Source organism: Trachemys scripta, chromosome 11 (assembly GCF_013100865.1).
Source record: "Trachemys scripta elegans isolate TJP31775 chromosome 11, CAS_Tse_1.0, whole genome shotgun sequence".
Taxonomy (NCBI): Eukaryota; Metazoa; Chordata; order Testudines; family Emydidae; genus Trachemys; species Trachemys scripta.
The window spans coordinates 56,905,983-56,933,058 of NC_048308.1; the positions used below are offsets into that span (position 1 = coordinate 56,905,983).

General features: G+C 45.6%; 1 protein-coding gene across 1 annotated transcript in view; it reads left to right on the plus strand.

Moving 5' to 3' along the window:
- Positions 1–25,959, plus strand: part of CDK15 (cyclin dependent kinase 15) — a 51,708-nt gene extending 25,749 nt beyond the window's left edge. The window contains exons 10-13 of the mRNA XM_034785054.1: positions 2,154–2,217; positions 14,299–14,347; positions 17,943–18,082; positions 25,828–25,959. Of these exons, the coding sequence (XP_034640945.1) occupies positions 2,154–2,217; positions 14,299–14,347; positions 17,943–18,082; positions 25,828–25,937 (363 nt within the window). The 3' untranslated portion in view covers positions 25,938–25,959. The remainder of the gene's footprint in view (positions 1–2,153; positions 2,218–14,298; positions 14,348–17,942; positions 18,083–25,827) is intronic.
- Positions 25,960–27,076: the final 1,117 nt, after the last annotated feature.

Below are 27,076 nucleotides of genomic sequence, written 5' to 3' on the forward strand. Positions count from 1 at the left end.
TGGGCTACAGAGCCGAATTCTGCCAGGGGCTGAACTCTCTCACTTTCCATTGACTTCTGTAGGAATTAAAGACTCTCCATAGCCAGGGCCGGCTCTAGGCACCAGCAAAACAAGCTGGTGCTTGGGGCGGCACATTTTTAGGGGCGGCATGGCCGTCGCCAGAATGTCGCCCCTAAAAATGTGCCCCGGCCGCCCTAGCTCACCTCCCGCTGCTGCTGCCACGGCGCGCGAATCAGCTGTTTCGCGCGCCGCGGCCACTCAGAGTCTCCCTCTCCCTCCCAGGCTCTCAAACCTGGGAGGGGGGGGAGACTCCGAGTGTCTGCAGCGTGGGTGCCGCTTCTCCCCCTCCCTCCCTCCCTCCTAGGCTTGAGAGCCTGGGGGGAGGAGGCAGGGCTGGGGATTTGGGGAATGGGCGGAGTTGAGGCGGGGCCGGGGGTGGGGTAATTAAAGAAGGGGGGGCGGCCAAAATTGTTTTTGCTTTGGGCGGCAAAAATCCTAGAGCCGGCCCTGCCCGTAGCTCACAGGAGGTGCTCAGCATATAGCAGAATCAGGGCCAGAATTACAGTAGGAACAACACTTCAAACCGTAGAGCTGGATTTTCTACACTGTGTATTTCAGGGATTTCAGATTCCGAGTTTTGATGTGGCTTGTTAGAAAGATAAGAGCCTACTGCAAAATTCTGAATTCAGGTTCAGATTATAAATGACCCCCTCCCCCACCACAATTTAGGGTATGCAGGTCTGCGGTTTGCTTTGAGCCAATCTGTAGATATAACATGTCCTATTTGTGCTACAAATTTGCTATTTATGAATTAATGTATCCTCATCCACATCCAGACCAGTCACCCTAGCTGTTCTGCCCATCTTGCAGAGTATAGGAATTTTATCATAGCCCTATTATTGTTTCCAAAATATATATGAAAAAGGCATGCCACTTTTAATGATCACTCTCCATATTTGCTGTCTGTATCATATTTCAGTGTTGTCAACTGTTGCAATTTTATCACGAGTCTCGTAATATTTGGTATTTATTTCAAGCCCCAGCTCCTGATGTCAGGTGATTACATGAGAATCTTAGTTTTCATTTTAAAGAAACGTTAAGTTCCTAGCCCTCCTGGTTGCCGAGAAAAACCTGAGAGTAATCTAAAGGCTCCAAAAAGCAGAAAGCAGACAAAAGATTTTGGGGGCCTGACTCAGATTTCTGAATTCCTGGAGTTGGCAGTACGGTTTTTATCATTTCATGCCATAAACTGGGTATGAGCTTTACATGTTTGGCCCAGCTCATTTACAGAGAGTTACATACGAAGTGACCTGTGTATAATAAATAAGAACTATCACACTGAACAGCTGCAATTCCAAAGAGAAAATACATATATATGTGCTCAGAGAGTCTCATAGTCCTCTGCAGCAAAAGTGACCTTAGGGGATACTTATTGGCCTGAATTCCACTACTTGAGGGGTGCTGAGCCACGCTGATTGACATTCAAGGCAAAAGGAGACATTGAGGCTCAGCACCTCTCAGAATTAGGCCCTGAATTATTTTTTAGCACCTGTCAGTAGATGTTTACCATCTTTTCTTTTTGATCTCGAAACAGCAGGCGTCTCTATTACAGCTACAGTGCGCGGCCACTGAATGCATATCATGTGGTGCAAGTACAACTGCAGAGAACCACTCATCAATGTAATCCTGGCCCTAGAGGGACATCTTTAGCTGTAAACATGGCTATACAATGACCCTGTTATTGCAAATACCCTTGTAAATGACACCTGTCAGTGCAGCTGCACATGTACATTGATATTCCCAGCAGCAGTGGCATTAAACTTTGGCAAGTCCCTTTTTACTAGAAATTCAGCAGAACTAAAGCATATCTCAAATTGGTCCTGCTTTGAGCAGGGGGTTGGACTAGATGACCTCTTGAGGTCCCTTCCAACTCTGATATTCTATGATTCTATGATTCTATGATCTCTCCGTTACACATAGGGCCAGATTTCAATTTCAGCTACACTAGAGTAGGTCCAGGTGTAATTGCATTGATTTCCAAGGGATTACTCTGGATTCACACTAGTGTAACTGAGGTCAGAATCTGACTCTCAGACTGTACAAATGGATTCACAAACAGTTGATTTCTGTTCTCTTGCTCTTGCTTCACATAGGTGTTGGGGGTCCCAACTGAGGATACCTGGCCAGGACTTTCCAAGCTTCCCAACTATAAACCAGGTACAGTCTCACTGAAAGAGCTTCTACATGCACTCTGAGTAACTAACCTTTTAAGAACTGGATCAGTAATTTTCCATAAAAAAATTCAACACTTTGCAAAAATTAGGGGGGTCTTAGTACACCCCTAAAGCTTAGATTGTTTTAACATTTTGTTGTACCAAGTGCTGAAGAGTCAGGCTTTGCCTACACTAGCACTCTTGTTGGCAAAATTTTATCGGTCAGGGGTGTGAAAAAACACCCCCCTGACCGACATAAGTTTTACTGACAAATGCGCTAGCACTATGTCGGCGGGAGATGCTCTCCCACTGACATAGCTACCGCCACTCACTGGGCATGGTTTAATTATGCTGGTGGGAGAGCTTTCTCCTGCCAGCATAGAGCGGCTACACAGGAGACCTTACAGTGGTGCAGCTGCAGCACTACAGCTGTGCCACTGAAAGGTCCGTATTAGACAAAGCCTTAGTTAGGGCTAGTCTACACTGGCAAGGTTAAAGTGCTGCTGTGCCACCTCCAGGAGGGGAATAGCTACCAGCGCTGGGAGTGCGGCTCCCAGCACTGGTGCACTGTCTATACTGGTGCTTTACAGCGCTGAAACTTTCTGCGCTCAGGGGTGTGTTTTTTCACACCTCTGAGCGAGAAAATTGCAGCGCTGTAAAGTTCTAGTGTAGACAAGCCCTAATTAGTCTACTGATCAACTATTTTACACTGGACAAGGTGACAAATACTTGTAGGTATGGTCTATCTATGCCTTTCATTCTTATGGAGCTGAGGTCTGAGGCCTTTAAACCTTGTTTTTAAAAGGTCACTGCCCCGGATTTTGATGTGGGCAAGGTGAGAAGTGTGTGTGATTTATAAAGCTGGTTTCTTTTATTTCCATGCAGGCTGGTTGAGAAGTCCTGAACTTCAAAGGGCCAGTTGTTTCTTATTTTGATGTGGGCAGATTGAGAAGTATGCTTTGAAAAGCAGGCTCGCTCTCTCTCTCTCTCTCTCTCTTTTTAATGTTTTCTCCTGGGATATATTTCAGTGCAATATATCCAAGTGTCAATGAGGGGGAAACGATGAGCACTGATTCTCAGCCTCTCAGCAGGATCATTCTCTAAGAGAAATATAAAAGTGAAATATTAAAAACCCTGGAACGTGAAATCCATCCATCCGCAGACCTAGCCAGTCTCTCTCACTCACTCCCTGAGCGGTGGGAGGGGGAAATATCTATCTTGAAAAAAAGCGGAGGAGGGAAAAGAAGTGCTTTGAGCAAGAGGTTTACATGTTTAGTAGAGCATAGTAACATCCCTTCAAAGGAGTGGGTGTTGCTCTGTGACCCACTCCAAGACACCCCTCCTTTGACTTCAGCACTTGGACACTAAACATCCCCCATTTTCACATGCTAACTGTGATTGGATGAACAATAACCTGGTCTCACATTCTAAAGGACTGGAATCTTTCACACAATTAGCCGAGACACATTAATCAAACTGGCGTGAAATTTGGAATGTGTCGCCTTCTGCAGCAACTTGCTAGTCTGGCTGGGAAGGGAGCACAGAGCAGACAGTTGGGGGGAAATGATCGGCTTTCCTCACTAAACGCTGGATTGGGATACTCTGACTCATAACAGTGATCAATATTTTATAGCACAAACTATTCCAGACTGCTTGTGGAATAAGGCAATCCTTATGCAAATAAGGGTAGCATAATCTGACCCAAGGAAGGGAATTTTCTGATGTCACCAGAATAAACACCACTCACAGGCAGAGTTACTGTAAATTTTAGCACCAAACTCCACCCAGTCCAAACTGTACACATTCAAATGCTGTCCTGGGTGACCGTGATGACACCAGAGCTGATACACTTCCATCCGGGGGGTGGGGGGGGGGGGGGGGGCAGGATTCTAGGCAGTCTTGAAATTGTTTAAGTGAAAATGGATCAGGCCATCTTAAGCAGCTCTCTGTCTGGTTTTGAAACCGCTTCATCTGAAGTGGTCTGAAAACCAGTGAGAAAGTTTCCACAGTGTAGACAAGCCCTAGGAATTCAAGAGGGCAGAGCAGGCTTCCCAACTGCTGTGCAGCCCACAGGCAAGGCATTTCTGTGGGTGGGGCAGACCGGGGGCATGGGAGCTGGTGGATACATCCCTGTATATGTCCCCTCTATTCAGGCACCCACATGGGGGAAGGAAGGAGGATGTGCTGCAGTCCTAGCAGCTACTGAAGCCAGTTCTTTGTAAACCACCAAGACGGATTCCTTTCCCGTCCTCAGGCCCCCCCGCCCCCGAATGACTCCCGCACACACCTGGCGGCTCTTGCCATACTCTCGAGCCAGCATTTGATTCCAAATCAGGAATACATGAACCCGTTTGGATAAAATAAGAACCAACCTGGGCATCTGCCCTAGACATGAACTGAACCAACCCATTTCTGGTGCGGGGAGAATGGGGGGGGGGGGAGGGATAGATGAACAAACATGGTCTCTTTTTTTAAATGTATTTTTCATTTGCACACTGTTCTGCACTTTCTGCTTCCACCCAAAGCAAAAGTGCTGTTATCCCTAAAATATGCCAAGCCTGAGGGGAGGCTGTGGAGATCAGATGAGAGAACCTTTTCTCTTGAGATTATTTCCAGCCCAGCTGTGCCAATCTAAGTGGCTGGGATAGTTCAGCTAAGCAGAAAAACTTTTGAGTGCTTCTCCAAACCTAGATACGAATCTGCATATCACTAGTACCATTGAGGTTCACAGCACTGCACTATAAGCACAGATAACAAATAACCAGATCCATGCCTGGAGACACAAAAGGAGAATATCACAAAACAAAGCACAGAGGGTCTGATCCTATTCTCATTGAAATCAACAGGAAATCTCCCACTGGCGTCAATAGCACAAGATCAGCTTCAGAACTGAGGTGACCTCACCGGGTTGTGGTCGGAAGGGTTCCTGGACTAGATAGATCCATAGGAACCTATTAAAATGGAACCTCCAGGTGTACCTGGCACCATGAGGGGCTCCCCAAGTGCAGCTTTGCCACAAACCCTGACCAAGGTGGGGCATGCAGTTGTGCAGGCCCTGGGGTCAGGGCTGCAATCACTTCCTGCCCACAGGAGGGGAAGTAACAGCCCCCCGGAGGATGCTCTCTCCTAGCCTGTACAAGGCAGTAATAGCCCCTTTGCTCCCTTGCATAAAACAGTTCAGAATAGGGCCCTATATTAAAGAAAACTCTGTCCTTCCTTTACATCATTTTAACTCAGCTATTGTTGCTTATGTGCCAAATCCTCAACCGAGTCCAAAACCCAACTGAACAGGAAGGTGAAGCAAGGAAGTCTCCCTCAGGCCAGAAGCAGTGCCCTCGGCTGCAATGTCCACAGGCTAGCCCTTGCACTCCCCCCCTTTACTTAGTGGATACACATAACTGTGGATCCATGGGCACCTTGCCCTTACTCTGACCCTGCCTGCACGGCTGCAGAACCAGTCACTGCAGCATGTCATGGGTATGGAAAATCCCTGTCTGGCCTCTCAGTGGCCCACCTGCCAGTTCCATTGCACTCAGGAGCCACTGTATCCTCAACAGCAATGGCAAGACTTTGCCCTGTGTTTGTTCATGTTTTTGTCCCTCTCCTTTTGCTTCCTGTGAAAGAGGCAGTTGTAGCTCTGTTAACACTATTTTTGAAAGCTCTCATGCTGTGTGAGCTCAAATCCTTGCATTAATCTACTGCTGTGTTCATTTCACCACACTGAAAAGCAAGGAGTTTAAATCCCCTCTCAACTCTATTTGTGGCACGAGAAGGCCAGTGTCTTGATCCACCTCCACTAATGGTTACAAGTTAGAATCTAGACACCAGGGGTCAAAGGCAGGAAAGAATTAGGAATAATAGCACATGACAGTAACCAATGCTTTTGCCAGATTGTAAATTAGTTACTGATACGCTGAGTTTTTCACATCTCCACTTTCTGACACATGGATTCCAAAGGGAAGGGAACAGTTCATAATGTTCTTACAATTTTGTTAGCACTAGTTGCCTTAAGTGCCTTTTACTGCTGAGCAACAGAAGAACGTTTGGTGTTTTCTATGTCGGTTAGTATCATCTCAATCGTGATAGATGAGTTTTACAAGGAAGTTCTTCCAATGTAGCAATGATATTTAAAGCAAAAGAGGCTCACTAGTATCATTTATCGAATATACGCAGGCGGCTCTGCTACCAGGAATGGGATTTAGATGCATGCTTCTAAAAATGAGCTTTTTCCCCCCTCCTCCAAATATAGAGGCATTTTCAGTGTCCCTTGCTTTTTCAACTTTCCACCAGCAGATGGAAGCAAGAAGCAACAAGCACTGAAACACCAGCATCCAATCACATTTTTGCATACAAATGAAGTCTCAGCTCTCAGAGTGTGCGTTTTTGTTTTTTTTTAATCTCACTTTATGTACTGAGACTTCATTTAACAAGAAGTCTCTATGGGATAGAAAGAAATTGAATCCTAAAATGATGGAGATCTTTATTTCGTAATAAACTGCGTATAGTTTTGGACCCAAAGGGAATAGGAACCCAGCAACGCATGAGCAGTGCCGTCAGTCTGCAGGGCAGCTCGCTATGCCTGGCATTTGGCATGTACTGCAGTCTATGCCACACAGCCACACTGATTCTGTCCTGCTGCACCACCAGTTTTGCTGATGATAGATAAATATTTTCTTGAGGCAAGGTGGGTGAGGTAATGTCTTTTATTAGACCGACAGAAGTTGGTTTGAAGAAGAGCCCTGGGTAAGCTTGAAAGCTTCTCTCTCTCACCAACAGAAGTTGGTCCAATAAAAGATTTTATTAAGATGATGTTTTAAAAAAAAGTGAATGGTACAGAGTTTAAGCACAGAAGTTTCTGGTTATCAGGGAATAACGTACAGATTATCAAGGTGTGTAAAGTTCGGTTTAAGATCGGGTGGCATAAGGAATACATAATCTGCAATATCCCCAACTGAGGGTAAAAGGTTGATGGGACATTGACATTGTTCATATAATGGCTATGTTCGGGTGCGGAGTATAATGAGTGGATACAATGATGAGGATGGGTTGACCCTCATTTGGTGAGATTTAATGTTCAGTGAGTTTATAGCTCCAGTTTATTACCTCACGCACCTTGTCTCTAATATCCTGGGACCAACATGGCTACAACAACACTGCATACAAATATTTTCTTGTGCACGTATGCAAAAACATTGCCTTCAAGTAGCAGCATTTAATATCATCTTCAATGTTCATCAAATGGGATTGTTTACTACTTTAACTTTTGTCCTCTAGGTTTGCTTGTCTCATTATCTGCCCATTAGCGGTTTACCTTCGTTTTGCAATGGGGAGGTCTTTTCTAATGAGCAGACATTGCATTTTGTATTGCTAGAAAATAACAGAATTACTGAGAATCTAGGGTTTACACTCATTGTTAGTTAAGACCAATCAGCCATAAATGGTATCATTATCTTGTGTGTACATCACCATAATCATATATCACTTGATCAGTATTTCACCCATTTTGTTGAACAGTATTCAAAGATCCTTGAATTCCTTTATCTTCAATCAGTATCTATTTACATTGCTTTAAAACTGTAGATCTGTTTTACCCTTTGGGGCAGGAACTATATTTACCTGGGTGTTTGTAATGTGCCGCTTACAATAGCGCCTCAAGCCTGTCTGAGGTCTTTGAGAACTACTTCAAATAAGAACAGTAATAATATTTTCCACACTAATGAAGTTGGAAGGTGTCCATCTTGCCACTGGCCTTGTTCAGAATATAGGAATTGTCAAACTAGATTGGACCCAAGGTCCGTCCAGTCTGTCTCCTGTCTCTGACGGTGGCCAGAAGGAGATGCTTCAGAGGAAGGGGCAAGAAACCTTGCAGTGGGCAGATGAGGGATACTTTTCCCCCTCCACCAAATTAGGTCTCATCCTGGTCCCTAATAGTTAGAGAATGCCTTAAGACCTGAAGCATGAGGTAGTTACAAATTCTGGCAGATGTAACTACTTGTAAAGGATTTGAAAAACGTGTTTTTTAATATTAGTCCTGTATCCCCAGGGATTAAAGCAAGTAGCACAATTTTGTTAGCTCATCATATTTCAAAATGATGGGTTTTTTTAAAAACGCTTACATTTCGTCTAGTCTGTCAGTTATTGTATTTAAAGTTCCTTTCTGAATTTTGCACCTGTTCCCAACTGAAATAATAAAATAGTAATTCAGACCGCAATTCAGGGAAAGATTCATGTTCAGGAAGGGCACTTAAGCACATGCTTTAATTTATACTTAACTTTAAGTCCCAGTGTGCTTTCCTGAATAGAGATGGATTTAAGCACATGTGAAAGTGCTTTTCCTGAAGTAGGGCCTAACATTTATAGTGTTTTGCATACATTTTCAAAGTTCTGTACACACCATATGGCAAACACAACAGTATTTACTGAAGCAAAAGACTCCTATGGGAGTTTTGCTTGGGCAAGGACTGCAGTATGCTGCTCATTAGCTAATCCTAACACCACCATTCTGAGGTAGATAAGTATTATTCTCCCCATTATACAAGTGGGAAAACCAAGCCAGAGAGGTTAAATGACTCAACCAAGTTTACACAGCAAGGCAGTGGGATATTCAGGAGTAGAATTCAGGAGTTCCTGGCTCCCAGCCTTGTGTTCCGAACACGAGACAACACTGTATCTCTAGCCTAATTTAAGAGGTAGAGCTGGTTGGAACCCAGAATCTCATTCCACGGGAAATTTCAATTTTTTTTCATTCCAAATCAGAATGAACATTCAAAATTTTGAAATTTCCCACAGAATGGGAATTCTGAAATTTTGCTTAGGAAAAATCAGAACATTTCATTTTGATTTTACTGATGCTATTTTTGTTATATTACCTGTATATTGTAGATTATAACATAATAAAATGTAATACTGAAGTCTAATTGAAATGTTTTAGTATGGTCAAAATGAAATATTTTGAATGGTTTGAATGATTTTTGTCAAAAACATTGACTAAATTGATACATTTCCATAAAACATTCTGATTTTGTCAAATCAGAATTTTCTGATGGAAAACCATTTTGTCAGAAAAATTTCAATCAGTTATATTAATAGGCAAAAAGTTCTATAATAAGCTAAATAATTATAAATCATGTAAAATTATAAATAATTTTATACTCTCTTTGGGATAACATTATTTCTTTTCATCCTTTTTCTTTGCTCTCTGCTTTAGAACAAACTGCATCTCTACTCAAAACAGACAAATCATTACCACAAATTTACTAAAAGGTGAGAAAACAAAATAAAACAAAAAGAAGGGGGAAAGGAAGATCCCAGGGAAATGGTTAACAGTGATCCAAAAGGGATCTGAGTTAATTTCAATGATTGATTAGAGGAAGGGGTTAGAAAAGATGCTAATAGTAACTCCCAAGGAGATATTTCCAGAGCTCTGACACTAAAACAGTAATGAATCTAATCACAATTTATACAGTCAGCTACTATTAGTGACTTCATTTGCATTTGGAGGCAGGAGTCGGCTACATTTCTGATGTATTGCTTACACTGTGATACAATCTAAAGGTGTCGGCTACTTGTTTGCCCAGCCTAATGGGGAAAAACTGTTGCTGAAAAGATTAAGTTTCGAGAGCTTCTTAATGTATGTCTTTGCAGACATGTCTGTGCATCAAATGAAATAATGCATCACCCAGCCCTAAAGCCTGGCTCACCACTGTCTTGCCCCCTGTGTATTTATTCACCATCACTTTCCAAGGGTGTAAATTACTACACAAGGTGCAAGGCAGAAGAGAATCAGGCCCCCAGTTAATAGTCTACCTGAAGTAGCTTGTGGCTCCAAACAAGGTGGCTGTAGTAAGCAGTTACGCTGCGACCAAAGGCAAACAACGAGCCTGATTCTACACTGCTGGAGCCAGACCCTAGCTCAGAGGCTGTTTTGCACCTGTCCACTGGCACAAAACTGGCTTAGCCAGCTACCTGAGGATCTCCCTGGTACAAGGGTAGCCCCATGTGGCATGGGGCTAGAATATGTGGCTCTATGCTACTCCATCCAGTTTCTCTTAGGATAGAGGATGTGGCTAAGGAAGAGGGGCATGTAGAACACCCTTGTTCTCCAGAGATCGTCATCGGTCACAACAGATACTTGACGGCCTTTACAGATGGGCACAAGCTAGAGCACCCTTGAAGCTGCTCTAATGTATACGGGGGCCTGCCTCAGGACAGGGGGGCATAAAGGTAGCACACAGCCTCCTTCCAGCTCCCTACCTACAGGACTCCATTGAAGTCATGCTGCCTGAGCTTTCCCAATCCCAACCCACCACTAGTCCTGAAACTCCTCTAACTTTGAGGGAGGTGTGACAGGGAGCTTGTCCTGGGATGCATGTGCCTGTCCCAGCAGCCTGTTTCAAGGGGGTTCCAAGGCAAGGAAAGGGCTCCAAAGGATATGTAATCTAGCCTCAGGCTGTATTAACTTTTCTGAAGACTCCTGGTGAGGTTGGTGGAACAACAATGCACGTCCATTCCTCCAGCCTGGCTTACCTCCTTCCTCTACACCAGGGGTCGGCAATGTTTGGCACGCGGCTCGCCAGGGTAAGCACCCTGGCGGGCCAGACCAGTTTATTTACCTGCTGACGCGGGTTCGGCCGATTGCAGCCCCCACTGGCCGCGGTTCGCTGTCTCAGGCCAATGGGGGCGGCGAGAAGCGGCGCGGGCGAGCGATGTGCTGGCCGCGGCTTCCCGCTGCCCCCATTGGCCCGGGACGGCGAACCGCGGCCAGTGGGGGCCGTGATCGGCCGAACCTGCCGCGTCAGCAGGTAAATAAACTGGCCCGGCCCGCTAGGGTGCTTACCCTGGCGAGCCGCGTGCCGAACGTTGCCGACCCCAGCTCTACACTGAACCTGTGGAAAACTGTTCAGAGATCTGGGAAGAAGTGGTGGGGTGGGACCATGTGACTGATATAACTAACGTCCCCCTTTGGAGCAGAAAGCATAAGATCTGCACACTGATCTCCGGGAGGTTGAGCTGGCTCTCCTACAGCAATTAATTACACTCCCTGAATTGTACATCTTTGTGTTGTCATCAGAATTGAAGAAGAATTTGAATTGGAGTTGTTTAGGTTGCCTCATATTCTCCTCTCCAGTGTTTTCCTAAGACTAGGATTTGAAAAGCCAATCAGCAGAAGGGACCATCGCCCATCGGGAGGAGGAGGGGGTGGGAGAAGGTATCAAAGAACTGCCATCTGTCCGTTCACATGTTTATTAATTAAGTTATAGTTCTCAGGATGTTCCAAGAATAAACCTAGAGTGTATTTTTGATCTTTCCTAAAATCATATTTTTTTAAGCGCCTACCTACTCTTCTGTACCATTGTGGCAGATTACTAAATATTACATTGCACTGTAAAAGTGAACACTGGTTTGTCACAGAGCTCAGTCTTAATTCTGTCTGTCTGATAAATCAATGTAAAGTTATATGTTAAGGCAGCTAAGTAAGTCTGGTAACAGTTTTATCCCTTACTATCTCAGATCAGTAGACACAGTGCATTGCCTTGTGGCAGTTTTGGGAGTGCTACTTCAATTACACTCAGTACTGCAAAGGAATCCTGTAGTCGTAGTAAAACGATGGTAACTATACACCCGTATAGCTCAAACTTGTAGGTCAACATGGTGAACATTAGTAAGACTGTTGTGCTTTCAGTGAGACAGCACTATGGTTAGGACATACTGTGGACCCAATCCTGAAATCCTTACGGACTTCAGTGGGAGTCTGGCCTATGAAGAGACTTCAGGAATGGTCCCAAGATTAATGTAATTAATTTAGCAGTTCCTTGTAATATTACTACCATAGCTACAGTTCTGCCTTAACCTTCGCCTTCCTGTAAAACCTGTGGGTTTGATTCAGTCCTGCTGCTAGGGATGCCTGGAGTTAGCTGTGCTCTAGAAGTGTTTGCACTGCTACCCACCATCAGTGATCTGCCAAGTGAGGGCAACTTTTAGATGTAGCTGAGACTTCATAGGAGTCCTCTGCCAATAGCTTCTGACTCTGGCTGCCCTGGCCCAGCACTGCACACCTTGGGTCACATTCATCCCTGTTCAGAAAGCCTGCTTAATACATATCAACCGCTTAAATCCCAATTAAGTCCCATTTTAAACACCATGTGCTGTACAAGTCTGCTGTGGGCTTTCCACACAGATGTGAACGTCTCCTTGGAAGCTGCATTGGGTGATTGTGGACATCCTAGCAAAGTGGGGAATCACAGGTGCTTTGTGCCTCTACAATCCCACCCCAACAGACTTTGCAGGAGGCATAAGGAATGGCGAAGAAGGCTCCTTTCACTCTCCCCACCTCAGTGCACTCATGCAACGGCCAGGCGCTACCTTGTGACCCTAAATGTGGATGTACTGGGCCAGATCCTCCGCTGCTGTAAATTGGCACAGCTCCATTGAACTCAGCGGGCGAAATCCTCAGAGGGTGTACATCTTCCTAAAACCACTGAAGGCAATGGAGCAATATATCACCACCACCAGAGGCTCTAGCCCATAGAATTTTTGGACTACAGACTACTGCATTGTGGAAAATAATGGCTCCATCTGAGCCATTTCAATCTAAAGGGTGCAAAGCAGCTGCAGGAAATCTCACATTAAAAAATTATTTTGAAGGCTTTGGGGTTAAAATGGCTGTGCAGATGCAATCCTTCTCTTGTTTGAAATGAAATATAATGGACCCTACTGATAGTTTGGGAGACAGTGAAACTCCAGTGAACAGTGAAGTGGAATGAAAGCCCTGAACTGTGTCAGTGCAATGCAATGTGCAGATTGCAATTCCAGTGACAGGGAATTGTTTGGTGATAAGAATGTACCAGTTAAAAAGCTCAAAGGGGATTGTTTCTTTTTCTCTTTTTTGAAAGCTTCAAGTGACTAGTCCATTCTATGGATGCCATACGTGTGATGTTACGTTAATTTTTGAGCTTGAAAAGTGGAAGATATTGGAAAAATTTGTTTTCATTCTCAATGTATAAATCAAAAAGATTCCAGTTGTTTTGAAAATTGACCACTAAAAAAACCAACCCCCTCCCAAACTGCAAAGTCTGCAAGGTTTCAGTCTGCTAGAAAGGTTATAAAGCAAGCATGACAGTGGGAATCTGGATAAGCCACTTAGCCATCCTAGAGCAGTGGCTCTTAACCTTTCCAGACTACTGTACCCTTTTCAGGAGTCTGATTTGTCTTGCGTAACCCCAAGTTACACCTCACTTAAAAACTACTTGCTTACACAATCAGACATAACAATACAAAATTATCACAGCACACTGTTACTGAAAAATTGCTTACGTTCTCATTTTTACCATTATTTTATTTATTTATTATTGTAATTATAAAAGAAATCAATTTGAATATAAATATTGTACTTACATTTCAGTGTATAGTATATAGAGCAGTATAAACAAGTCATTGTCTGTATGAAATTTTAGTTTGTACTGACTTTGCTAGTGCTTATTATGTAGTCTGTTGTAAAACTAGGCAAATATCTAGATGAGTTGATGTACCCCCTGGAAGACCCCTGCATGCCCCCAGGAGTACAAGTACCCCTGGTTGAGAACCACTGTCCTAGAGCCCTCACTCAGGCTCTGTCCTGCAATCAGATCCATAAAGGCGAACCCTTGTACCTATGTGGGAGCTCCTGGACCTCAGTAGTCCACTCTGTGGGTGTAAGGGTCTGCCCAGGCAGATCTGCTTGCTGGATTGGGTCCTTGGTTCTGACTAGGCAACACTACCCCTGATTTCTTAGTCTTAGGTTTTGGGGACTGATCTTGCTTCTGTGAAAGTCAAAAGCAGAACTCCCACTGGCTTTAATGGAAACAGAATTAGGCCCAAGACCTGCTCTCATAGGTGTATGAAAAGAAAGGGTTACAGACTGGTAACAGCCTTATTAACATCAATGCTGATATTCAAGTCCTATAGGAATAATGTATATTTATAAATGCTACAGTGACAGATTCTATAGGAGCCTTTGAAATTTCAAGTGCATGTTTTTGTAAGGGCTCAAAGAATGGTTGTTTGCCTGATTTTTGTTTAATCTTTTGATTGCATATTAACTTTCTAGAGAGGGTCGTCTCCAGTAGACCTCAGAGGCTCCAAATGATCTGTGCCAGGTAAGCTACCTATGACAGCAACGTCAAAGCGGCCTCTGGGTTTGTTTGTTTTTATATGCAACCATTTAACTTTAAATGAGCTCCCTTCAGTGAGTTCAGGATGAGTACGTCAGTTCTTACTAATAATCAGACCTGCCATAAGATAAGCATCAGATTCTGAGAAACTGCAGTAGGGATAGGCACGTAGTGGCTCTATTATTCTCAGACAAGCAGCAGTTCAACAGCATTATGTGTGACTATTTGAGGGGCACAATTTGATTCAGGAAGGTCCTGCTTTCCCAGGCCCTCTGGAGTAGACTTGATGACCAATTTCTCTTGCACAGAAATAGTTGATAGGAATATTGCCAGAAAGAGTTAGCTAAGGCATACAGGGGTCATGTCTACACAACATCAGAAAATGATCTTGGGGTTAGTTAAGGCAGGAGAACTCACATTCTTCAGTGACCAAATGCTACTAGAGATGGCCTGAGCCTTGATTTAGCAGCTCATCCTAAAGACAGCACTTCAAACAGGGCAGTAGAGCACCTTTCTCACTCACTCTCTCCTCTGCTAGAGTGTCAGCATTAAAATAGCTCCCCCTCCTCCTTCCCTCTACTGCCAAGGAAAGGTATTTATAATCTGGGAAATTGCTTTTCACTCATCACAGTACCCAAATCTATTTCAGAGGGCCTGGACTCTAGTGTCTGATTTGATTTGATCAATAATAGGGAAGTATTATTGTGAAGTGGCCCCGAGAGGATTGAAGTCATCCCTGGTCACTGCTAGCTGGCACTTTTTAGTCATATAGGTCACCTCAGAGATAACATCCCTGCACCTTAATCCCTGAAGATCGGATTTGAGGTCAGGAGGGGAACATTGCCTGATCATGGACTGGCAGTGGCCATACTGTCATCCGTGATGAACCTGGCTGCACCAGAGTAGTAATAACTCTGTGGAGGTTTTCGCTGCCTGGAATAAAGCTGAACAACGTGGCCATGGACATTCAGCACTACAGACCTTCCCTGTCTAAGCCTCCCATTGTGCTAGGTGCTTTGCACACACAGGCTAGCCGAAAAGACTATTCCCACTTATAGCAGAGAGCAGCTAACCCGCCTGGCTCCTGCCTCTGCTACGCTCAGATAAAGTCACTCAGACACCCTCGGGTTCTGAAACCACTAGTGCTTTTATTTACAAGTTTGTGCTCCCACCACCTTCTCACCATACAACTTGTACAGCTCTGGGTTCCTTGGGTCTGAACCCAGACAGGAAGGGCTTGTCTCCTTGGGTGCACTCCCTCACTCTCCTCCATCCCACCACCCCATTGCCTTCTTCCCGGCGTCTTATATAGCCCTGGCCTGGCAGCTGGCTCTCATTCCCCAATTAGGGCAGGTTCTTTCCAGCCAGCTCCACTTTATTCACCTAAATGGAGCTGGAGTGGCAGGGGGTTGATTCTGCAGTGTTTCTGCTCAGTGCCCTGTCACACTGCTCCAAAGAGCTCACACACCTGTAGGTCCAGGGTGGAATATGGTTTTTACACAGTAACTACCCTTTTAATCATCATTGTTCAGTACCTCACTGCTTTGTCCAGTACCACTCCAGGGGACAATATGCTCTGCTGTAGAGCTGGCATCCTTAGTCTCTGTTCTGAATTTCTGAAAGGAGACGCTGCTGAAGTCTTCAGAAAAGTACTGTTCTTAGATGCACGTGCAATTTTAATCAGTGTCTTCAGAAACTTTCAGGAATACACAAACTATCATTTCTCTAACTTGGATACCAGACTCCCTTCTTGCTACCATTACAAACAGGGAAATGGATGTATTCCCTGAAACCATGCTGGGTGGCACAGCTTCCTTCTCACTCGCCACAGTCCCTTGGTAATAGGACCCAGTCACTAAAACTTGAAAGGGTCCATTAAAGCTAACACCAACGAGCTGGCCAGCGCCTTAGTGGCAGAGTTCTGCACTGAATGCTAAGCCAGCTCTGATTCTTCGTTTCTGACTCTCTAAGTCAGCAAGTTCTAAACACTACAGCCCTTGAGAAGGGAAGAGAACTTCATAGTGTTAAATCCTCCATGGCCAGTTAAGGAGTTCTACTCAGTGCTTGGGAGCTGTGTGGAGCCTGAAAGAGGGGTACTGGAAAGCTTGGTAGCATAGCATGCAGCCTTGAGGATGGGGATACCAAGCAGGGCAAAGGGGATCACAAAGAGAGGAGAAGAAGAGCCTTGCAGCCTTTTTCTAATAGTCGTCCTTACCACAGGCTAACACCTAGAATTTGAGTCCCAGTATCTTGCTCCCCTAACCAGCAGGGGCTGGTATGTTTTGCCTGAGGTGAGAATTGAGCAATCATCCATCACAGCCTAGAGTAGCTAAGACCTGACTTTTTCCAAAGCTGTGTGCTCTAGTGTCTCGTTTTTTTAACATCCTCTCTCCACACCCAAAGCATGAGGCACTCTGTGCAGCAGAAGCATTAGAGGAATGAAACAGTAGGACACATGGGTGATACCAGTCCTCTGATGTCATTTAGAGGGGAAGCACCAGCTGGGGTAGTCAGTAGAAACACAACAGGCCAAGCTCTGATGTGCCACCTGATGCTGAAACACCAGGAGCAGAGCAAACAAAGTAAAAGCTGTAAAACCAAAAGCTCTGTTTTTATTTGTTTGCTTGTTTGTTTTCTCTCTTTCACTTCCTAGTCTCCCAGCTGCAGTTGTCTCTGGGAGTCAGCCACTTGCCATTGACATTTGCTGGGCATATTTTCTTGTTTAAAACATTCATTCTGAGCAAGTGATTCACATCGGCACACCTCCAACCCATTTACAGCCTAATTGCACAGCCAAACTGGAGGGCAGGAGATGGGGAAAGGATATTTGATTTGGCTTCTTAATTCTGAACGCCAATCTGGAGGGCCACTGAAGGTATATCTCTTCACAGCAAAGAAAAACCCATGTCTTGCCCATGCCAGCCTACTCGGGCTTGCAGCACTCGGGGTACGGGGTTGTTTCATTGCTGTGTAGACTTCCAAGCATGGGCTGGAACTCGAGCTCTGGGACCCTCCCACCCTGCAGGGTCCTAGAGCCTGGCTCCAGCCCGCGCCCGAAAATTTACACAGCAATGAAACAGCCACAGCACGAGCCGACTTGCTGCATAGACATACTCTGACAGGTCTAGCAGAGTATTGGCAAGTTGACATTTGACATTTTCTCACCTATACATTTCTAAGAGTCTGACCATACCAGTAACTTGTGAGGTTCTAGTTATGACACATGTAATATACAGCCCTCAGTAATTGCTGGCGTCTTTTTTTATTCCAAGCCCTTTCTTTGCTAAGTAACAATTTATCTTCAAAAGGGAGAAGGGAGGATTCTAAACAGGTTTATTTGGAGATAGGTCTGAACCAAATTCTTGGACATATGCACCCTCAAAATGGAGTAAGTTCCCATGAAGCTCCAAACTTCAGGACAGGCCCCTATCTCCATAACGGGCATACCCAAATTCCCCAGATTGTGCACCCCCCTCTCCCCCCCAAGCTTTAAGGAAGTTCAGATCCAGATCTGGTTCCAGATCTTAGCTATCTGACTTGGACCCATCTCTGGTGCAATTTATTTCTCTTGCTTTTCTAGGCTGGGCCGGGTGCCAGGAGCTGAAGACCTGGCATCGAAGATGTTAAAAGCTTTTCCTCGAGAGCGGGTCTCTGCACAGGATGCACTTGTTCATAACTTCTTCAGCGCTCTGCCATCTCGGCTGTATCAGCTTTGTGATGGTACGTTATCTCCTGATCTCATCTCCGGAAAAAGGTTGCTCCTTCACATTTGATTTGTTAAGAGCATCCCTAGTAAATTCAAAGCCTGAGGGTTCCTGCTAGGCTCCCATAAGCTGCAAAGTTTTGGGGCTCTGAGCTGCAGTTTGAACAAGTGTTAGCTTTTTCCCCAACACATGACAATATCTTAATATTAGTAAGGAACATGAAGGGGACCTTAATAATGGGGGTTCATTGAAAAAGGAATGGTGTGAATGCCTTGATGTAGTGCCATCCTTCCCCAATTGTGTAACTACGTGTCCAAAGTTCTTTCCTAGAGCTGGGTGATGCTGTATTTTCAGAGGGAGTAGTTTCATTCAAATTGCGATTTGCTCATATCCTGAATTCCCAGCTGCTTGGCGCAATGTGTTAGCCCTTGTTCCCCGAAATAGACCTCCTGCTGCCTTTTGAAGTTTGAAGACACCAGCTGTCCCTTGCATCCTGTCATACCAGCTCTCCCTTGGAACTACCTGCATTTACTTCTCTCTCCCTCTGTAGCTCATTCATCACATACAAACAAAAACCACACATTCACATAGTACCCCAATACCTAAAGAGAATGGTGCCTGCCTAGCTACGGAGCTGGAAAAGCTCTTCCTCACCCTGTATAATGTGCCCAGTGGTCCTGGCATTCTCCAAAGATTCCTGGGCACCAGCTCCTTTTCTAGATAAGGGTGATTAAGGAGGAACCTTCCTGGACCAAGCTGCAAAATTATTTGAAAACTTTCGTTTTTGGATTTTCTGACATATCCCAAGTAAAGCGGCTTGCAGCTAGCATCTCTCCTGCACTGCCACCCTTCTGAAGGTGCTGTGTGTGTGAGAGTGAGTGAGAGAGACACATCTGTATTCCTTTTCTGTTCACCCAGTCACAGAGCACAAATCTACTTTGACACTTTCAGAAAAATGAAAAGATGGAATCTCGCAGGAGCCTGCCTGTGCCAGGGGGGAGGAGGGGAGCACTCACAGCAGGAGGGAAGTTGACTTTTCTTTATACATATACGGTTTTTTCCATGCAGAGTTTAAATTATGCCTGATAAAAGGAGTTTCGTGGCTGTTTCAGTTCTTTCAAACCCTCCTGGCTTCCTCCCAATTAAATGAGGTTTGTCAAAGCCACAGGGCTCTGCTGCTGCCGGAGAGGCGGACAAGCACTTCCTGCAGTGACATCTCAAATCCCCAAGGGAGGAGATGAAAGTGCCAGTGCCAAAAGACAGAGAAAGAGAGAGTGTGGAAAAAATAGGTACAGAGACAGACAGACAGTAAGACAGAAAGGGGCAGAGAGACAGAAAGGAGAAATAGGAGAGGGAATGAGACAACAGATTGGCACAATGTATCACTCTCCTGGACAAGATATAATATCCAAGGCATATTTCCATACAGGGGATGAATTCTTTTCACATGGATTTATATACCATCTTGTGTTTATTGTCACTGGTATTGCACTGCATAGCAGTGAGAGGCACCTCAGTGGACAAGAAATTACATGTCGTTAGCATAGCAACGAATATGCTGGGAACAACATTAAAGTCTATTGGATTGAAACAAGTACAGTGTGATTGTACAAGATCATATTCATGAGCAACTCATTAGGACTGTACAAATTAGTCAAGTTTGAATAATTCCCAACGCATCCATCTCCAGTGCTATGATCATGTAAGACATTTGTTCTCCTGTGTCATTTTGGTATCACATCATTTTGGAATTGAAATTTTGCATTCTGGTTGCTATGATAACAGTGCAGATTTTAAATATGTTCTGTTCCTACTCTGTTCTGAAGGATGCTGGGGGGTAGTTTCTATCCTCAGAAGGAGAAAGTTAAAGCAGGAGGGCAAAGAATGAGATGGTGATAAAGGTAAAAGGGGGGGTTAGACTTCAAGGGATGCAGGGAGGAACCAAAATAAGAGGGAGAGAAACCAACATAAAAAAATGCTCCCCCTGGAAATTCTTTTATCTTTTTGTGAAATAATTGTAGCCTGAACTGTCCTTTACATAAATTGCCCTGACAAGTTTGTAGCCAGAGGATATCTCCTAAAGGTTACTTCTGAGGGGAAAGTGGGGAACCAATGATTCAAAGGCAAGAGCCCTCCTAAATAGCATCTTTGTGATTACTGAAATGAATGCTAATGGACAGACAGTGGCTGCTGGCCCGTGAGCCTGAGAGTTGGGTGACAGGAAGCAGGGAGCTCTTTCTCCCCGCTTGAGAACCTGAGTAGAGGGGGCGAGAATGCCGGTCTTTGTGCTCCACTGATACAAGATTGTGCACCAGATTGTGTACCTCCCCCCTCCTCCCCCACAAGCTTTAAAGAAGTTAAATAGGCAGCAGGTTTAAAACAAATAAAAGGAAGTTCTTCTTCACACCGCGCACAGTCAACTTGTGGAACTCCTTACCTGAGGAGGTTGTGAAGGCTAGGACTATAACAGCGTTTAAAAGAGAACTGGATAAATTCATGGTGGTTAAGTCCATTAATGGCTATTAGCCAGGATGGGTACGGAATGGTGTCTCTAGACTCTGTTTGTCAGAGGGTGGAGATGGATGGCAGGAGAGAGATCACTTGATCATTACCTGTTAGGTTCACTCCCTCTGGGGCACCTGGCATTGGCCACTGTCGGTAGATAGGATACTGGGCTAGATGGACCTTTGGGCTGACCAATACGGCCGTTCTTATGTTCTTAAGATACTGGGGAAGTGGTGTAACCCATGCTAAAAGAGTATGAGTCTTACTCCTCCCTCTACTGGTTGGTCCACATAAGAAGCTGCCAGCTAATGTACTCCACCTTTAGCGCCAATGACAGAGATTCAAGCTTTCAGCACTGTAGGTTATAGGTTCAAACCCCACTCACAGTCCAGCTAGGCTCAAATACATCAGCACCCCAGTACTGCCGTATATTGAAGGGTCACGGTCCTGCCTTTTTCAGGATGAGCTGGTAGTCTGGAGCCAGCAATGCTGTCCCCTTTAAAAAGGTGTAGCAATTTTCACTCCTTCTCACCCTGAGCTACCCTATGACACAGCCCCCTGCCACAGCAATGCAGCTAAAGCCACAAGCTAGATCTGTGAATTGCATCCTGCTGCCTGGTACGGCTCAGTGTTTACTGCCTGAACACCAGCATGTCGGATGAACCATTTATGTGGAAAAACAGAGCTCCCTCTTCCTTTCATTCTAGTACCCCATTTCTCATGGCCTTACACTAAGGTAGCCCCCGAGGTTGTGTGCCACCAGAACTAAGGCAGAGTAATATTTGCCATAGCTGCAAATTTAGTCTATTTTTATATTTCGTTTGCCTTCAAAGGCTTTAGAGCTGTCCTTTGGGATGGGAAGGCAGCAAGCTGCGGCACTTTGTGGATACAGGGCCGGCTCCAGGCACCAGCTCAGCAAGCAGGTGCTTGGGGCGGCCACAGGGAAGGGGCGGCACGTCGGGCTCTTCGGCGGCGGGTCCCTCGGTCCCTCTCGGAGGGAAGGACCTGTTGCCGAAGTGCCGCCGAAGAAGAAAGCAGGGCAGTGGAGCTGCTGCCGATCACGATCACGTTTTTGTTTTTGTTTTTTCCGCCGCGTGGGGCGGCAAAAACCCTGGAGTCGGTCCTGTGTGGATGGCACCAATATAGTCCTGTAGGAAGAACTTAACTAGAGAGCAGCTTCACCCAAGCACCCAAGACTGTGATGCTTGATTACCAGGGCTAGAGGAAGCACAGAGGTCTGAGCTTGATGTGCCTTCAAGTTCCCATTGGACTAAAGGCCCAGCTCAACAGAAGCTATAACAGCTATAACAAAGTGGGTGACATTCAGCCCTGTGCAGAGGATCAGCCCAAGGCCTATGGACCATTAAGGCTCACTCAAGTCCTATTTTGAGGGGCTAAATAAGAGTTAAGTGGTGCACGGGCCTGATGCTGGGCCTTTGCTAGGAGGGGAATTTCACCCTTTGTGAACTGGTGATGAGAGATTTCAAAACATGCAAGAGTGCTTCCCAGCCACCTTCAGGCACACACGGTGTGTCTGCTCTGCCTGGTTGGCCTAAAATTCCCCATTGTTGCTACCACCACTTCAGTTCCAGTGTGTGGGGGTGCGGGCGTCAACAGGGCACAGGCCTTTTAGCCGCTGTATCATGTAACTCTGCTCAGAGCAGGCCTAGACAACACAGTGGTTAAAACAGCACTACTCTAGTCAATGCCTATACTAGAGCTTCCACTGCTGTTACCACTGGCCCAGCTGCACCGGTGGGAAATTTCAGAGCAGCGTAGTGTAAAGTCAATAGGCAGCCTGCAGGAGGCTTCTATCTGTGAAATAATCTCTTGACTGAGTCAGCTGCTTTGATTGGATTCTCAGTCACAGTTGAAAAGTTTATGTACTCGCATCAGTGTCCGACCACGTGCCTGATCCACCGCTGAGTTCTGCCGTTTGGATGGAGACATCCTCAGGATTCACTGTTAGACACCTCATGTTGAAAGTCAATTTTAGATGCATTGGAAGTTTTAAGGCCATTTTAAATGTCTAAATCCAGTTTTAATATGTCTTATATGGGAGTGACTCAAAGTTCTGCCCTTGGTATTAAACAACAAGCTCAATTCATGCTGGCCCATGAATCAAAGCAATCCTTTCTATAGGGCAGAGGTGGGCAAATTTTTTGGCCCGAGTGCCACATCAGGGAATAGAAATTGTATGCCAGGTCATGAATGCTCACAAAATTGGGGTTGGGGTGCGGGAGGGGGTGAGGGCTCTCGTTGGGGGTGCAGGCTCTGGGGTGAGGCTGGGAATGAGGAGTTTGGGGTGTAGGAGGGTGCTCTGGGCTAGGACTAAGGGGTTCAGAGGGCAGGAGGGGGATCAGGGTTGGGGCAGGGGTGCAGGAAGGGGGGGCAGGTTCCAGTGGGGGTGCGGGCTCTGGTGTGGGGCTGGGGATGAGAGGTTTGGGGTGCAGGAGGGTGCTCCGGGCTGGGATCGAGGGATTCGGAGAGCAGGAGTAGGATTAGGGCTGGGGCAGAGGATTGGGGCGTGGGGAGAGGCTCAAGGGTGCAGGCTCTGGGCACTGCTTACCTCAAGCAGCTCCCAGAAACAGTGGTATGTCTCTTCTCAGCTCCTACGTGGAGGCACAGCCAGGCGGCTCTGCACGCTGCCCCATCCGCAGGCACCGGCCCTGCAGCTCCCGTTGGAGTGCCGGAGAGGACCATTGGGGCACGTAGGAGCCAAAGTGGGGCCATGCCGCGGCTTCTGGGAGCCGCGTGGAGCGGCCCCTGACCCAGTGCCCTGACTGGAGCACCAGAGCCGAGCCGAGCCGAGCCGCGTAGTGTGGCCCCCGACCCAGCGCCCTGGCTGGAGCGGGGATGAGCAGCGTGGTGCAGCCCCCGACCCAGCGCCCTGTCTGGAATGAAGCTGAGCCACGTAGTGCAACCCCCAACCAAGCGCCCCGGCTAGAGTGCCGGAGAGGAGCAAACCCCAGACCCCGCTCCATAGCGGGAGCTCGTGGGCCGGCTTAAAACGGCTCGCGAGCCGTATCCAGCCCGCAGGTTGTAGTTTGCCCACCCCTGCTATAGGGTTATTTCGGGACAATTTTCCAAATCTTTTCTCATTCCTTACTTAGGCAAAATTCCCATCAGCCTCAAGTGGCCCGATTTTCAGAGAGGTTGACTTGTATGGGAGTTCTGCCTGTGTGTGCCTTTATACCACAGCTGTTGGTAGCAGGCAATGCAAAGGTGCATCACCCTAGAGCAGGAGCTCCTGGAGGCCGAGTACCTGAGGCACAGGCCTCTGGAAATGCAGCCTCTGCTAAACCCTTTGAAGTGCCCGCAGCTGATCTCTGCTGCCTAAGCACAAGGAGTAGGACTGTGCCTGGCCCCTGTACAGGAGCACAGGAGAGTAGGGCTGGATGATGGGAAGGAAGGAAGGTTCCCTGTGCCTATTCCCCCATTCATGCTCCTGAAAAAGTACAACTAGCCTTGAGTATAAACCTCAAATTTTGGCCCATATGCGCTCTGGCAAACTAAGTGCAACAGACAATGCTGCTCTCAGTCACACTGGTGTAAATCCAAAGTAACTCTACAGTGGGCCTATGTTTAATAAGTAAATGTTCAGGCAGCAGAACATCCATGACTGATGAGTGCTGTTAATACCCTTGAATATTACAGACACCACACACTAACAAGTTACTAGACGGTCTGTCTTATTTTGTCTAATTACAAAATTGTATTGAGGTTTCTTTAAGTAGCACTTTTCCTTTAAGACGATTACAGGCAAATCTAAAAAGATTTAGTTGTCTTGTTTGCTGTGAAAGGTGCTGAGACCAGCAATACCATTTAGTCACTTTCCACTCTCGACTGCACTTCTGCCTTCATCAGGTTATCAGCAGAGAAGCATAAATGGAGATGCAGCGATCAGATTTCTAAGGCACAAAAGTTAAAGCTAAGTTTGAGACAGTGACAGCAAGCAGCCATGAGCCTAGGAACTCAATTAGTCTGAAAGACAACTATCTCATTATCTTTCCCAAAATGATATAAATACATAGGAACATAAAAATTTAAAATAAACTCTCTCTATTGACTGTCTAGATGACTGAATTTCCCTTCTCAATTTCTTTAAACACCCACTTTAGTATTTATTTATTCTAAGCGCGAAGCAGCTGTGATAATTAGACTGTCAGATTCGGTAAGTTAATGAGGAGTCACTGGAGTGGAAGGTTTTGCATTTGTGAGATTGCTGAAGGAGAGAAGCTCTATGCCTTCGCTCTCTCGTTCTCTTTTCTTTTTCTTTCTTTTCTCCCTCCACTGGGTGGGAAGGAGAGAGCTTGGCAGTGCACAGATCGATCTGAATCCTTTTGATTAGCGGGTTGCATTCCCACCACTGTTCTGCCAAATAATGTTTTCCTATTGTCTGTTTGTTTTAAAAAAAGGAGCAAACAGACAAAAACATAGATGAGATTTTTAGGGGCAAGGGAGCCCGAGTTTAAGAAACACACCTGCATTCTCTCCTTCCCTCTCCAAAAATGCATAAGAAAGTGAACTCTGAGAAAGAAGTTTCCAAACTAATTTATGTCGGGTGATATGAACTGCCAGTAGTGGCAAAGTAATAATGTAAGATTCCCCCTTCCTCACTCTTTACAAATGGAGGTACTGTAAAGCAAGGAAAGTGATTACAGGTTTGCTTCAACTGAATCTTGAACAAAGGAATTTCAGCAGGTCTGCAGTTAAAAAGTTTCCCTCTTTCCACTGGCTAAACAAAGTTTCGGTGGATTTTAGTTAACTAAAGGGGGACCTGATCCTGCAAAGCACACAATTAATTTTATTCATGTGATCAGTAATGAGATTGCTCATGCGCTGAAGTGTTTGTGGGATCAAGTCCACAGCTAATATGTTTTACATCATCCTATATTTTGTTTTCTAAACTGCCTGCTCCTGAATTAAATGCCATATTTTTAACACCAGGAGTTGGGGACAACTGTGATTCAGATAAACAGTTTATCTGCACTAAGACTAATTCCAGTGGAAGGATTTGCCTGGGTGAACGTTCCACGTATACAAAACTATATTTCTCTGAACAGTGGCTTTGGGAAACATTAGGCAGATCAGAGTTTCTCTGGTGTCTCTGCGGCCATTGCTGCTCCCACCCACAATTTTAGGTTAAGAAGCAGAGATATTTGCAGGTGGAGTGAGAGTGCAGATGATACAGAGCAGGTCTGTTGAGGAAAACATCCTTTTCAGTCTCTCTCCTCAAACTTGGTTTTTCCACAGCACAGTCACTGTTTACAGTTCCGGGAGTGAGGCTGCAGCCAGAAATCTGTGACCTATTTGCTCCTTACCAGAAGGGTCATCGCCAAGCCAGTTCAAGCAAGTTTTGGTGAAAAACAAGAATGTTCAACGGCCTTTTAGGTGAGGAACTAAAAGAACAGTGTTTGTTTTACACTATAGAAGCTACTGCCAACATCCTCAACAAATGAGATCCCATAACGAGTCCCCATGTGGGCTGGTAAGGCCCTAAGGTGGGGAGAGCGGGACAGAAAAGGGTTACAGCCTCTCATCCCATGGCAAAACCCGTGGCTGAGGAAAGGTTAAGCAGGAAATTCTAAAAAGTTCTTATTCCTGAGCTTCCATCCAGGTGGAGGAAAGGGGGATTGCAGGCTTGTAGCCTCCAAACACAGCTGCACCGACATCCACAACAATATCCCACAGCTCTCAGAATAGCCAGACAGAGGGCAGACCCTTCTGCCACTAACCATGGGCCCTCTCCCCTACCCACCATCTGGAGCATGTAGACAGGGGGAGGAGCAGACTCTGCAGGAGTTATAGCTCATAAGGTTAGCAGCATTAGCTCCCATGGTAACTTCCCCATCTCTGTTTTTAATAGCAACATGTTTGCCATATCAGCTCTCCTAACTCTCAGACCAGTGCCCTCCCTGTGAGGCCAGAACGCTCCCCCTTCCCCCGCACCTCAAATATTTTTGAATTTTATGTCATTCATAATTACGAGACCGCTTAACGTTTTTCTTTGCTTGGTCTGCATTTGCCGATGGGTAATTAATCAAGTTTTACAGTTAGCTTCTGAGCATGATCAGCAGTTAATTTTTTTCAAACTTGCTATTGGCATTGGTTTCCCAAACATTTTTCAGTCATACAAAGAGATTACTGTTGAAGTAACTGGGGAAAGGTATAGGTGCTCTACTCATCTGAACAGGGTTAGTCATAACAAATGTTCCCTGTCATGCTTAGATTTTGCACTATACACATTCCTTCAGGGGCGTCTATACCCTACATTAGATTATCTGAGCCTAGGAACCACTGGCGGATGGCTTCTCAGCTCCTGGGACTGCTCTCTGTCATATTAACCTATTCTAGTTCTCCACAGATCTGGAGGCTGGAATTTATTGTGTAGGCCTTTTCCTTTTAGGGTTAAAAATGCCAAAAAGTGGGCATATTTCATACACCCAGGTATACTCCCCACTACCACTCATATCTTCATTATCTAAGGCTATGTCTACACTTG